Source organism: Dama dama, chromosome 13 (assembly GCF_033118175.1).
Source record: "Dama dama isolate Ldn47 chromosome 13, ASM3311817v1, whole genome shotgun sequence".
In the NCBI taxonomy this organism is placed as follows: Eukaryota; Metazoa; Chordata; class Mammalia; order Artiodactyla; family Cervidae; genus Dama; species Dama dama.
The window spans coordinates 75,856,080-75,870,157 of NC_083693.1; the positions used below are offsets into that span (position 1 = coordinate 75,856,080).

General features: G+C 55.0%; 1 protein-coding gene across 2 annotated transcripts; it reads left to right on the forward strand.

The window, feature by feature from the left end:
- The first annotated feature begins 7,357 nt into the window (after positions 1-7,357).
- SIVA1 (SIVA1 apoptosis inducing factor) lies at positions 7,358-10,798 on the forward strand. Of its 2 annotated transcripts, none has more exons than XM_061159739.1 (4): positions 7,358-7,528; positions 9,491-9,685; positions 10,348-10,504; positions 10,586-10,798. In XM_061159739.1, the coding sequence occupies exons 1-4, from the start codon at positions 7,411-7,413 to the stop codon at positions 10,668-10,670; spliced, it is 555 nt and encodes a 184-aa protein (XP_061015722.1). In that variant the 5' UTR covers positions 7,358-7,410; the 3' UTR covers positions 10,671-10,798. The 2 variants fall into 2 exon arrangements, with proteins under 2 accessions (XP_061015722.1, XP_061015723.1); XM_061159740.1 differs by having other exon boundaries at positions 10,610-10,798.
- Positions 10,799-14,078: the final 3,280 nt, after the last annotated feature.

Genomic DNA, 14,078 nt, shown 5'->3' on the forward strand with positions numbered 1-14,078 from the left:
AGAGAGCGAAGGGTTTATACATCTGGAGAGACTCGGAGTCCACCAGGCCTAAATCCTCATTTTCTAGAGCTGAGGATGCCATCTGGGTTCACTGACATTGGGCAGGTGCCAACCCGGCTTGCTTCCCATGGACCCCGCCAGCCCCAGGAAGTTCTGCAGGGCCTGGTGTCACCGGCTCTCACCCTGGAGTCCCGGCCTCTTGTGACAGGGTATTAGGTGAACAGGCCACATACCGAGAGTATGGCTTCACACACACTAGCGAGCTTTCCCAAACAGCCGAGAATGGCTTTTGGTGATTTGAAAGAATGCAGGAGCACATGTGTGGACCAGCTTCCTCGGGCAGCAGGGCTAGAAGTGAGAAACACCAGAAGAAACTGACCTTGGCATTTCCCGAGAATTATTTCCCTTCATGACAGAGCAAGGGGGAGGAAAGGAGAGAGCCCCGAGGCAGGGTGAGCTCTTAGGGAAGGAGGAAGTGGACCCCAGCTCTCCTCCCTGCCCCCCGAGGACTGTGCTTCTCCTGACCAGATGACCTTCTCATCCCGTCCTGCTACAACGGGGTGCACACTCTGGGCAATCAACCAGAGCAGGCATTTTTCAGAAGAAAGAGAAATCACTCTGTTCTGTGTAAAAAGCTACACTCCTGACTCGGCAAGGTCAGCCTGCAACTTAGATTAGAAAGCTGCCGCTAAATCCTTCACTCCAATACAAGTTGTTTTTTTCCTTCCAGCTCTGGACCACATCTTGGGGAGGCAGCCCCAGGCAGTATGTCTGAGCACCTGCAGAAGTTTTACAGAAAAGACACAAACTAGAGGGGACGTCATTCTCGCCTGGCACCGGCATCCTTGCCCTTGTGTGGTCCAGAGATGGGAGGGTGGGGGGTGAGGTTAGCCACCTTCTCTCAGTATCAGGTACTGTGAGGGTCTGAGCAATTATAACCTGGTGCCCTCTCTCCTTGGCGCCAACAGCAGACCCCCAGGATAGAGGAGCTTACACTGGTCTCAACTGAATATGTGGGGAAAAGACAAGTAAGTGATTTGAGGATGTTGCTCGATAAAATGTGTTTTTGAAGTCCTTTGGAAAGCTGTCGTTTTGCTCAGAAGGTTAATGTTCATTACCCTACCACCGAGCCATTCCGCTCTTAGAGACTGACCCATGAATGTCCAGAAAAAGCCTTAGAAGGGGATGTTCAGAGCAGCTGCCTTCATCAGAGCCGAAACCCGGCGCGGCCCACGTGCCTGTCCACAGGTCAACAAAAATTGTGGTCCATCTACACACGGAAGACACTCAGCAACAGCACGAGGAGACCACGGAGGGGTGTGGGACCCTGGACGGTCTCGGAGTCAGCCAGCTGAGGGTGAAGTCAGACACGAAGGGCCATGCGCAGAGCGAGCCCGCCCTGCGGGGTGGAATGCCGAGCACCGAGCACTCCTGCGGGGGCGGGGCGGGGTGCCGGGTCACCATGGGAACGGGTGGATGTGGACGCACGGACCATCCGGGCATTCCAGTGGACGTTCGTACACACAGCTGTACTATCAGTAAACTATTTCCCAATCTAACAGTCACTCAAAGTAATGCAACCATGGTACACAACTGAGATGATAAGTAACTCAAAATTTTAGGATCCCGGGGAAACTGTGATTAATACATTTTAGCGAAAACATTTCCGGCCAGCCCTGCCCCTCTGCATTTGTCGGAGGGGTGCTTTGCTGCACTTCTGGGGAAACACAACGCATGTCCCTTCCTCATCTGACGCGTATTCAATTCCAGAAAGTCCGACTTTCTAAGATCTAGCTGTGCCACTCCACAGATGCCTTGCCTGTGTTTGGCTTCCGGCCAGCCAGTTTTCTGGGCAAGGTAGGTCTCCTTACTCTGCTTCCATAGCCCCTTGTACTTCCCCTTTGGTAACAGCTGTCCCACCAGAGGGCAGGGACCCAGTTGGCTCTGCCCAACACCAACCCCGAGAGCCTAGCACAGAGCATGGCGCCACTTATGGGCTAGCTTGTGTCCCCCTGGAATTCACATGTGGACACCTCAACTCCTAGCACCTCAGACTGTGACTGTATTTGGAGGTAAGGACTTAAAAAGAATTATCAATCATGTGATTGCTATTCTTGTTCAGTCACTAAGTTGTGTCTGACTCTTTGCAACCCCATGAACTTCAGCACACCAGGCTTCCCTGTCCTTCACCATCTCCTGGGCTTTAAGCAAACTCATGTCTATTGAGTCAGTGATGCCAACCAACCATCTCATCTTTTGTCATCCCCTTCTCTTCCTCTCAATCTTCCCAGCATCAGGGTCTTTTCCAATGAGTCAGCTCTTCACATCAGGTGGCCAAACTATTGGAGCTTCAGCTTCAGCATCAGTCCTTTCAATGAATTTTCAGGGTTGATTTCCTTTAGGATTGACTGATTTGATCTCCAAGGGACTCTCAAGAGTCTTCTCCAGCATCAAAGTTGAAAGGCATCACTTCTTTCATGCTCAGCCTCTTTATGGTCCAAATCTCACATCCATACATAACTACTGGAAAAACCATAGCTTTAACTATATGGAACTTTGTCGGCAAAGTGATGTCTCTGCTTTTTAATACACAGTTTAGGTTGGTCATAACTTTTCTTCCAAGGAGCAAGCATCTTTTAATTTCATGGCTGCAGTCACCGTCCGCTGTGATTTTGGAGCCCAAGTAAATAAAATCTGCTACTGTTTCCATTTTTTCCCATCTGTTTGCCATGAAGTGATGGAACCAGATGCCATGATCTTAGTTTTTTGAATGCTGAGTGGTAAGCCCCCTTTTTCACTCTTCTCTTCAACCTTCATCAAGAGGCTCTTTAGTTCCTCTTCAATCTCTGCCATAAGGATGGTGTCATCTGCATATCTGAGGTTGTTGATATTTCTCCTGGCAATCTTAATTCCAGCTTGTGATTCATCCAGCCCAGCATTTCACATGATGTACTCTGCATAGAGTACATAATGTACTCTACTAAAGAGCCTCTTGATGACAGTGAAACAGGAGAGTGAAAAAATTGGCTTAAAACTCAATATTCAGAAAACTAAGATCATGGCATCTGGTCCCATCACTTCGTGGCAAATAGATGGGGAGTGGAAACAGTGAGAGGCTATTTTTTTGGGCTCCAAAATCACTGCAGATTGTGACTGCAGCCATGAAATTAAAAGGCACCTGCTCCTTGGAAGAAAAGTTATGACCAACCTAGACAGCATCTTAAAAAGCAAAGAAAAAAAAAAAAAAAGCAAAGACATTACTTTGCCAACAAAGGTCTGTCTAGTCAAAGCTATGGTTTTTCCAGTAGTCATGTATAGATGTGAGAGTTGGACCATAAAGAAAGCCTAGTGCTGAAGAATTGATGCTTTTGAACTGTGGTGTTGGAGAAGACTCTTGAGAGTCCCTTGGACGGCAAGGAGATCCAACCAGTCCATCCTAAAGGAAATCAGACCTGAATATTCATTGAAAGGATTGGTGCTGAAGCTGAAACTCCAGTACTTTGGCCACCTGATGCGAGAACTGACTCATTTGAAAAGACCCTGATGCTGGGAAAGATTGAGGGAAGAGAAGGGGACAGCAGAGGATGAGATGGTTGGATGGCGTCAGTGACTCAATGGACAGGAGTTTGAGGAAACTCCAGGAGTTGGTGATGGACAGGGAGGCCTGGTGTGCTGCAGTCCATGGGGTCGCAAAGAGTTGGACATGACTGAGCGACTGAACTGAACTGAACTCTGTGTATAAGTTAAATAAGCAGGGTGACAATATACAGCCTTGACGTACTCCTTTTCCTATTTGGAAGCAGTCTGTTGTTCCATGTCCAGTTCTAACTGTTGCTTCTTGACCTGCATACAGGTTTCTCAGGAGGCAGGTAAGATGGTCTGGTATTCCCATCTCTTTAAGAATTTTCCAGTTTGTTGTGATCCACAGAGTCAAAGGCTTTAGTGTAGTCAGTGAAGCAGAAATAGATTTTTTTCTGGAATTCTCTTGCTTTTCCTATGATCCAACATATATCAAGATATAATTGACACAGAACAAGTAATTGGCACATATAATGCACACCTTAATTATACACTGTTGACCTATAACAATAAAAGAGACCAGCAAAATGGAATTATTCGGAAACAGCCAAGAGTTGCAATTTGGAACATGCAATCTATGGCAAACCACAGGCAAGTCTGGAGAACAAACAAGAGGCACTTCTTTAATAGAGGAGAAGGGATAATTAGGAGGGGCCCGTCTAAGCAAAGAGTCCATTGGTGGAAACAGACTTTGGCATGTAAGCGGTCGTTTACTGGCTGGCTTGTTGCCAGGAGTGGAGAAGTTCTTCCTTCCTCCTCCTATTAGTGAAGTAAGGCAAGGTGCTCTCTTCCTACTAGGTCTGCAGTTAATGTGGTGTGGCAGGGTGTGCTTGGCTTCCCAGGTGGCTCAGTAGGTAAAGAACCTGCCTGCAATGCAGGAGACACCAGAGATAGGGTTTAATTCCTGGGTCGGGAAGATCCCCTGGAGGAGGGCATGGCAACCCACTCCAGTATTCTTGCCTGGAGAATCCTATGGACAGAGGAGCCTGATGGGCTACAGTCCATAGAAAAGAGTCGGACACGGCTGAAGTGACTGAGCACACAGCACACACACAGGGTGTGCTTGCTCCCTCTTCTGGCCTCCTGACTCCAATTTATTTTTTAAATCTTTGATCATGCCGCTTGTGGAATCTTAGTTCCATGACCAGGGATTGAACCCTCAACCCTCAGCAGTGAAAATGCAGAGCCCTGACCCCTGGACCGCCAAGGAATTCTCTCTGACTCCACTGTATTTTATTTAAATATCGATTTATCTGTCTGGCTGTGCCGGGCCTTAGTTGCAGTACATGAGATCTTAGTTGCAGCATGCTTGAACTCTTGGTTGTATGTGGGATCTAGTGCCCCAACCAGGGATCCAACCCAGGCCCCCTATTTTGAGAGCCTGGAATCTTAACCACTGGACCACTAGGCAAGTCCCTCTGACTCCATTTTAAACAAGGTTTCTGTTTCTTAATTTTTACAACATTAAGGTGTACAATGTCATGATTTCATATACATATTGCAAACCATGATAAGGTGAGATAATACATCCTTCACGTCATGTAATTACCATTTTGCTGTTTTTGTTATGGTGAGTACATTTTGCATCTACCTTTAGCAACTTTCAAGTACATAATACTTGTTAACTCGAGTCACTGTGCTGTACGTTATTAGAACCAGGGAACTTCACCTTATAACCAGAAGTCTGTACCATCAGACCATCAGCTCCCCATTTCCCCCAATGCCAGCGCCCGGCAACCACCATTCTACTCTGCTTCTCTGATGATTTTGAATTCCACATGTAAGTGCAATTATACACTACTATATTTGTCTCTCTCTGACTTAATTAGCAAAACATCCTCCAGGTTCATGCATGTTGTTGTAATTGGCAGGATGGCCTTTTTTATGGCTGAATAATATCTCATTACATGTAATTCCAAATATCACTCATTTCTTTACTCACTCATCCATAGAAAAACACTTAGGTTGTCTCCATGTCTTGGCTATTGCAAAAATGCTGCAGTGAACATGGGGGCACAGCACTTCGATACTGGTTTCAATTCCTCTGTATACACCAAAGTGGTATTGCTGGATCACATGGTAGTCCTATTTTCAACTTTTTGAGAAACCAGGATGTAATTAAGTTTTCAAGAGGTCTTATGGCTTCGTCTTAATCCAGTCTGACTGATGTCCTTGTTAGAGAAGGGGATGAGGAAGAGGCCTCAGGAGAAGTCAGCTCTGCCCTCCTCAATCTGGGACTTCCAACTCCCAGAACTAAAGAGAAGAAATGTGTATTGTCTACACCCCCAGTCTGAGAGTTTTGTTACTAGCACCTCTAGAAAAGGAATCCAGAACTGACCAGGCCCTCAACAAATATTTCTTAAAATTAAGTTGAAATAGAAGAGCTGTCAAGATTCTTTTAATCACAATGTTTTGCATCTATTGAATATTTACTGTGACTGAAAAGAGCCTAAGGCAGTTTCAAATCTGAACCCAAAGAAACTTTTTAAAATTCCCAAGATCTGTAAGATTAAAAACAATATTCCTGGGAATTTCATCTATTTCTAGGATAAAACCAATCAAGCGTCTCTTCAGTCACAGTTACTGCAGATGGCTAACAGGAATAGTACCACACGACAGCCACACGACAGGGAAAACGCTGCCAAAGCCCCCTCCGGACCTGGTCTTCCAGACCCACCAGGCCAGGCGGGAAGGGGCACCTGGACCACAGGCTGGCCTCGCCCCTATTCGTTCTAGAAGGGGTCAGTGTCCAGGGCTGTGACGTGCCTCATGTGGGGCATGTCCTGTAAGCCTGAGGCCCTCGGCTTTGTCACCAGAAATCCAGGCTACAGAGGAACATGCTGGCTGGCCCCTGGGCCAGCTGGCAGGACAAGGGTCAGGCAGGCAGGCAGCGGGAAGAAGCCTGGGTGGGGCCGGAGTCTCACTGCTCGGTCAGAGCCCAACATTACCTCAGACCTGCTCCAAATGACGTAGCAGGGCCCAGAACGGCCCAGTGTAAGGCACTCTCCACTTGTGTAGGCGAGGCGTTCCTCCAAATTAAGAAATAAAGAAAAGTTAGCACATAGAACTCTGCTAAACACTGTACCAGCCTGGACGGGAGGGGGAATTGGGGGAGAAGGGACACATGTCTATGTATGGCTGAGTCCCTTTGCTATCCACCTGAAACTACCACAACATTGTTAATCAGCTATACCCGGATACAAAATGTTTCTGGTGTTAAAAATAAAGAAATACGAAAAAGTGAATCCTCCTCAGACCATTGGTGATATAAAGGAAGAAATATAATGAGTTTCCAGAGTTATACCTATGGCTGATTAATGTTGATGTTTGACAGAAAACAACAAAATTCTGTAGAGCAATTATCCTTCCATTAAAAGTATGAATAAATTAAAAAAAAAGAAAAGAAAAGAGTTGTTTACGGACCAAAGAAACAGCCAATACGCTCGCCTTTCTCGCGCCGCCTCATGAGTCCTCGCCCCCTCAGACGAGTCCCTCCCCCATGTCGCCTCCGGCCTATCACGGGCCGCGTGTCTCACGAGTCCCGCCCCCATGTCGTCCCCAGCCTATCCCGCGGCGCTTTCGCACCACACCGCCGTCCCGTATCCCTGCCCGTGGCGCGCCCGCTCTGACCCTTGACCTCTCCCCGGACTTTCCCGCGCCTCTGAGTCCCACCTCCCAGAGAAGAGACCCGCCCCCTCCCTCGCCCTGGGCCTATCCCGCGTCGCGCCGCGTGCTAGTCCCGCCCCCGCTCCGCGCCGGGTTGGCGCGCGGCTGTGACGTCACGGGCAAGAGAGGCGCGGCGGCCGAGCGGAGCCGCTCCGGGCCGCGGCCATGCCCAAGCGGGGCTGCCCCTTCGCGGATGCGGCCCCGCTGCAGCTCAAAGTGCGTGTCGGCCAGAGAGAGCTGAGTCGCGGCGTGTGCGCCGAGCGCCTCACGCGGGAGATTTTCGGTGAGTGCGGCGAAGCGGGGCTGGGCGGGGGGTCCCCGCCGACCGCGCCCCCTTGAGCCGGGGCCCGTGTTGCCCGCCGCCTGACCGGGCTTAGGAGCGGCGAGTAGGACGGCGTGAATGCTCCCGCGTCCATGACCTGCCCCTTCCCCACCTCCCGAAACGGACGGCTTCTGCGTGGGGCCGAGTCGGGGCTCGGTCCTGCGGCAATACTGGACTCACAGGAGCCCGCTCTGATCTGACCAGCCCAGCGAGAGGCCTCCGGGTCCCGCCTCCCGGGACTCGTCCCGGTGGGAAAGCCGGCAGAGGCACCCCTTATAACCCGAGAGGCTTGTGTGGAGCGCGCCCTCCTTGCCAGGCGGTGCCTCTGCGGGAGACCCTGCCTCCCGGTTTGCTGGGGGGCCAGTCGAAGGAAGACTCTCCTGAGGGGCAGGCACGGGTCACCGAAAGACCCCAGCAGGCTCTCAGGTCTCCTGGAGGAACAGAGTCAAAGCCAGCTCCTGCGGGGTTAGGCAGGCAGAGAGGGAAAGGAAGGAAGTTCGTGGCAGAGGGAACAGCCTGTGCAAAAACCGGGCAGCTGGAGTGTGCTGTCCGGCTCAGCGCGGCTGGACTATCCGGTTGGAGAGATGTGAGGGCCCTGACCTAAGCCTTCCCTTCTGGCTTCCTCATGCACATTTTTTAGTGCATTGATAGTACTGATCATCACTTTGGAGGAGTTAGCAGGTGATGTAAATGAGTGAAGCCTAGGGTACTTGGGCGAAACTGCAGTTGTTCCTCTCTCAGGACATTCCAAAAACGGAAACACTGCAAACAGAAGAAAGGGGTTCCCTGGTGGCTCAGACAGTAAAGAATACTCCTGCAATGAGGGAGACCTGGGTTCCATCCCTGGGTTGGGAAGATCCCCAGGAGGAGGGCATGGCAACACACTCCAGTATTCTTGCCTGGAGAATCCCATGAACAGAGGAGCCTGGCGGGCTACAGTCCATGGGGTCGCAAAGAGTCAGACATGACTGAGCAACTAACACACACACACAAGTCAATCTAGCTCTTGACCACGATGTCCTGGAGCACTTGCAGAGCTTGTCCCATTCAGAGCCTGGTGGGGAGGGAGTGCTAGGCTCCCTGGACATTCTCTGAGACAGGCAGGACATCGTGAGGCCCGTGTGAACTAATGTGTAATGTTTCCAAGTCTCTAACTTTGGCCTCTTTATGTTGAACTGGCCACAGGCCCTTGAAGACAAGTGTTAGCCTCACCACATGACCTGCCCTCCCGCCCCACCCCCAGTCCCATCCTGTTATGAATGGGGAGACTAGAGGAGGAGGAGCTGGGTGTGGCAGGCTGTCATCACTTCAGTTGAGTTATCAGCCATGTGTTTCTGTCGATATCACCCAGAGCCAGCAGGTTCTAAGCTCTCCACCCTGGCTCTGTTGGGACAGGGCAGACAACCACAGAGCATTCCTGGGGCTGGTGCTTAGCATTTGACCTTGTGAAAGCCCATAGTACCCTGATGGAAAGCTGCTGCTCAGGGGTAGGGAGATGTCCGGGCCCCACAGAGGTCTGAAAAGTTCTGGGGTACCTTGCCAGGAGCTCTGCAGCAGCCGAAAGTTGCAGGCTCAGCCCTGAGTCTCTTGCTGTGCTTTAGTTGGTGATCCACAGCGCAGAGCTTCCTCTGTCGAAGGAGGCCTGCCTGTGGGTTCTAGGGAGGAGGTGACGCCACACGTTGTGAAAAATGAGCAGAGTGACAGGACGGGGGAGCCCAGATGGGGTTGCAGGGTGCAGAACCTGGCTGGAGGAGGTGCCCGCTGAGCCCGGGCAGGAGGGCAGCCTCGCCAGGAGCAGCTTGGTCCCGGGTGGCTGGAAGACCGCTCAGAGGAGGGCTCAGCACGCACGGTTCCGGGGACAGGAAGCCCCGCAGGGGCTTCCACACCACAGGGGGGTAAGCGGGCAATGCTTGTCCTCCCCAGAGAAGACCACGCAGCTCCTCTTCCGTGGGGCCCAGGCCTGCATGGACCCTGCGTGGGAGGAAGGCTGCGCCATCGTCCACACGCCGGAGTCCCCGAGGCCCGGCCCCACAGAAGCCCCTCGGGCCGCACGCGGGCAGATGCTGATTGGGCCCGACGGCCGGCTGACCCGGAGTCGAGCGCAGGCCTCCGAGGCTGGTGAGTAAGGCCTACGGCAGGCGCTTCCCAGGTCTCTGCTGCAGACAGGATGGGGTGGGGGCTCTTCCTCCTGGGCTGGAGTCTGATGCCAAGAGCAGGGCAAATGCCCGGAGGCTGCCACTGCAGGAGGCTCTGCCACCTTTGAGGTGTGGGAGCTGTGAACAGCTCTAACCGTTGGATCGAAAGGAGCAGACACCCCTCTGGGTGACCCTCGTGGGTGTCCCGCCTGCTTTCCACCTGTAGCTCTCATCCAAATCCCTCTGCAGTGTGCTGTAGCCTCAGACTGTCACGTGCATCACTGGCTAAAAACTCCCACCACCACCCCCAGGGCCCAGGAGCCCCTGTGTTAAGCCAGGACACGGGGACCACACTTTGAAACCCAGCTGTGAGACGCGCCAGGGGTTGAAGGCCTGGCGAGTTCTGCTGCAGGTGGTCAGGGGAAGAGCTGGCCCAGGCTCCCGACCTCTGGGTGCTGAGAGTTGCAGGTGGGCCTCAGGGAAGCCAGCTGGGATCTCCCCCTGGTGAACCGGTCCAAGGGCTGTGCTTCTGCACAGGGTGACTAGTGGTGGGTAAGGCGCTGGAGGAGGGTGGCCCGCTGTCCTCCGGGGGGCGAGGGGCAGCTCCCAGTCACCGTTGGGCTGACCGGTGTTTCTTCCACACAGACCCGGCTGGGACGGCATCGGGAGCCTGCTCTTCATGCGTGCGGGCCGTGGACGGGAAGGCTGCGTGCGGCCAGTGCGAGCGGGCCCTGTGTGCGCGCTGCGTGCGCACCTGCTGCAGCTGCGGAGCAGTGGCCTGCGCCCTGTGCGCCCACGTGGAGTGAGTGCGGGCGTGGGGGCGGGGCCTCCCCGGGGGAGTGAGTGCGGGCGAGGGGCCCCCCTCGTGACTGCCCTAACGCAGCTCCTCCGCTGCCCGGTCTCTCAGCTGCGGGGGCGACCTTCACGAGAGAGTGCTGTGCTCCGGGTGTGCCGTGTTCGAGGCCTGATCCCGCCGGGACCGCCGCCCCGCAGGGACCGCCCCACCGCCTCGACTGAGGACCCGGGGGTGGGTGCCTTTTCTCTTTTGTATTTTGTGCTCCTGACGACCGAAGACAATAAATGCTTTATATTTGGACGACAGGACTCACTTGCCGGCTCCTGGGGCCTGTGACCCACTGGCTCCACACGGCAGCACTGAGCTCTGCTGCCGCTCGGATGGGCCGGGTCACAGACTGTCCCTGAAAGGCCGCCGGACACACTGCCGTCTCGGGGCCTGGGCCCGGGGGACCCGCCCGCCCCTGCCCAGGAGGGTGGGTTCTGGCCGGGGGGTGGGGCCTGAGGGAGGCAGCGGACAGGCGGGCCGGTTCCCACACACAGACCCCCGCAGCGCTGCGGGCCAAGAGGAGCCCATGGGCGGTCAGCCTGGCTCCCCGGAGGACCTGGCGGAGCCGGGCGGTGCGCTGGGGCAGGCAGCCGGGCCGCTGGCCAGCTGGAGGGTCAAGTGACCCCGATCCTTAGGGGGCTGGGCCAGGGCACGGTTTGCCCCCATGGGCGGAGCCTGGGACCCCGGCAGCAGGGAGGCGGAGGGCTTCGAGGAGGCCTTAGGTCTAAGAAAGGGGGTCACAAGTGAGTCCCGGGTCTTCTGAGCTGAGAACACTCAGGGGCCGCCTGGCTCAGCCCAGGGAGCACAGCACAAGGCCCTGGTCGGCGGTCGGCCGTCCTCCTCGGGGGTCACCTCCGTCCCCGCGTCCACATGCAGACCGTGACCCCGGCGAGCAGGGGAAGAGAGGCTTGGCATGGCTCATCGTTGGGGACACAGGTCACCGTTGGGAGGAGCGGCCTCACCCCCATCAGGGCGCCTGCGGGGACATAGCCCCATGCACGGCCGTGGACAGCAGGCGGGGTGGTGTCGGGACAGCGCCGCAGTGACCCAGCGCTCCCACCTATGGCAAACACCCTGCAGGGAAGCAAGCCTGTGCACCCGTGTTCATAGCAATGCTGTTCACAAGGACATAGGAACACGCGTCCATCTAGGGGCAAGGGCTAAGCCAACACGGCCCATCCCTACAGTGGAATAGGGTCTGGCCTTAAAAAGGAAGGAAAGCCTGACAGACTACAGCACAGACGGACCCAGAGAATGTCGAGCCGAGGGAAGTAGGCCAGCCGCAACAGGACGGTCCTGTGAGTCCACTCGGAGATGGGCAGGGGGTGGGCCGGGGGCGGGGCGGAGGTGGGCAGTGAGTGAAGGGGAGCAGGTTTGGTCTGTGAAGGTGAACGTTTCTGGAGATGGTGGTGGCGGTGGTATGACCACGTGAACACACCGAATGCCACCGGCCTGGCTGAAGCAGTAAACGTGACGTGTGTTTTACCGATTAAGGGTATTTAAAAATGTTAAAAAGACAGTTGTTAAAAGCAAAAATAATGTATGTTGGGGGTTTTGAACGTGATGGCAACAAGCTGTGAGCGCAGCAGGGAGCCGGGACGTGCAGGTGTGCGATCTCATGAGGACTGTGGATCGTTGGGTCTCAAAGGCAGGCTGGTGAGTCAGTTACAGACCGAGGTCCAAGCGCAGCCAGGCCATAGCTACGTCCTCCCTGCAGAGAGCACTTGTTCTGAATTCCTCATGGGATCCTGGGTCCTGGAACTGAAAAGAGACAGCAGTGGGAAAGCTTATGAAATAAGCCATAAAAGACAGAAAATGGGATGTTAAAGAACAGTCATTAATCCAAAATGAGGCAGAGCGAGAGGAAAGAAGGCATAAAGAAGCAGTGAGGCGTACAGAGAGCCGCACGATGGTGTTCAGGCTCAGCCACGACTCGACCCGCTGCTGGAGCTGGGCCAGGCAACCCCGGGGCGTGAAGACCCTCAGACAGCGAGAGCAGCCAGCCCCCTTGTCGACAAGAAACCCACTTCCAAGTAGAGAGAGGCAAAGTCAGAGGGAAGGGCTGGGTAAGTCTCTGTTGAACGATGAGCCATCTTTGAGCAGACATTCCTGGGCTGGCATCTCCTTCAGGGAAGGCCCCGACCCTGTGCCATTCCGACACCCCAGCCTGACCGGCCCCTCGCTGGGAGCTGGCCCAACCCATGGGCACCCCAGATGCTAAAGGCGCTTCTGTTCCCGTCTCCCTGTCCCTTGGGGGGCTGGCCTGGTGAAGGACAGGGTGGGATATGGGCGGGTGTTACAGCCTCCTGTGCAGGCCAGGGTGCCCTGCTGGGCCTCACTGCTCTGGGGCCACGATTCACCAGGCCCCTCCAGGTCTACTGTGGCCTTACCAGCCAGGACAGGATTGCCCTGTGGAATTTCTCCCCGAGGTGCCTGACTCCCCGCACCCCACCACTCTGCTGGGGTGGTGCCTCCACAGCCCCACCTCCTGGAAGGTCCGAATGTTCTGGGGTCTTTGCCCTTGGTTCATCCCCTCTTGGCCCAATGCACCTCTGTGCCATGGTGCATTCCCAGCAACAGTGCACAGGCTTCCAATCTGAAGCACGTTTTTTTGTTTCTGAAGTTGATCTAAAGCATGTTTAGCAGGTAACATTTGGCGTGTTTGTGGTTTCCAAGGAAGCTGCATACTAGAGTGAAATAGCTGACAGCCTGTCAGAACTGGGCCCTAAGGAACCCCCAGAGAACTGGGCGGCTCCAGAGACACCCCCAGGAGAAGGCAATGGCAACGCACTCCAGTACTCTTGCTTGGAAAATCCCCTGGACGGAGGAGCCTGGTAGGCTGCAGTCCATGGGGTCATGAAGAAGTCAGACATGACTGAGCGACTTCACTTTCACTTTTCACTCTCATGCATTGGAGGAGGAAATGGCAACCCACTCCAGTGTTCTTGCCTGGAGAATCCCAGGGATGGCGGAGCCTGGTGGGCTGCCGACTCTGGGGTCGCGCAGAGTCGGACATGACTGAAACGACTTAGCAGCAGCAGCAGAGGCACCCCCAGGCCTGGACTGACCTCCAGCACCCCCACACTCCTCTCAGGCACCCCATCCAGCACAAGCGGGCAGCCCCCCCACCCCAAGGAATGCCTTGCCAGGGCCACCTGCCCCGGAGCCTGGAGGAGACGGCTGCGACCCCATCCCCAGGCCCAGGCGCCAGCCCCCGTGGACGTGCAGCCCACACCTTCAGGGCGGAGTCCACTAGAGGGGAGAGCCGAGGTCCCGCCCCTCCCCGCAGGTGCCGGATGGTCCCGCCCGGAGGCCGGCGCGGCGCGGCCAGCTTCTCTCTGCGCCCACCAGGTGGCACCCGAGACTCGTCCCGCTGGGCCGCTTGGGACACCCTGGGCCCCCTCCCAGCTGTCCCAGGCTTGCCGTGTGACCCCCGGCAGGCTGTCCTCTGGGCCTCTCGGGTGCCAGGGCCTGGCGGTGGCTGGAGTGTCTGTCCTAGCCAGCAGTAGGCCCTGCAAGGTCTCGGTCCATC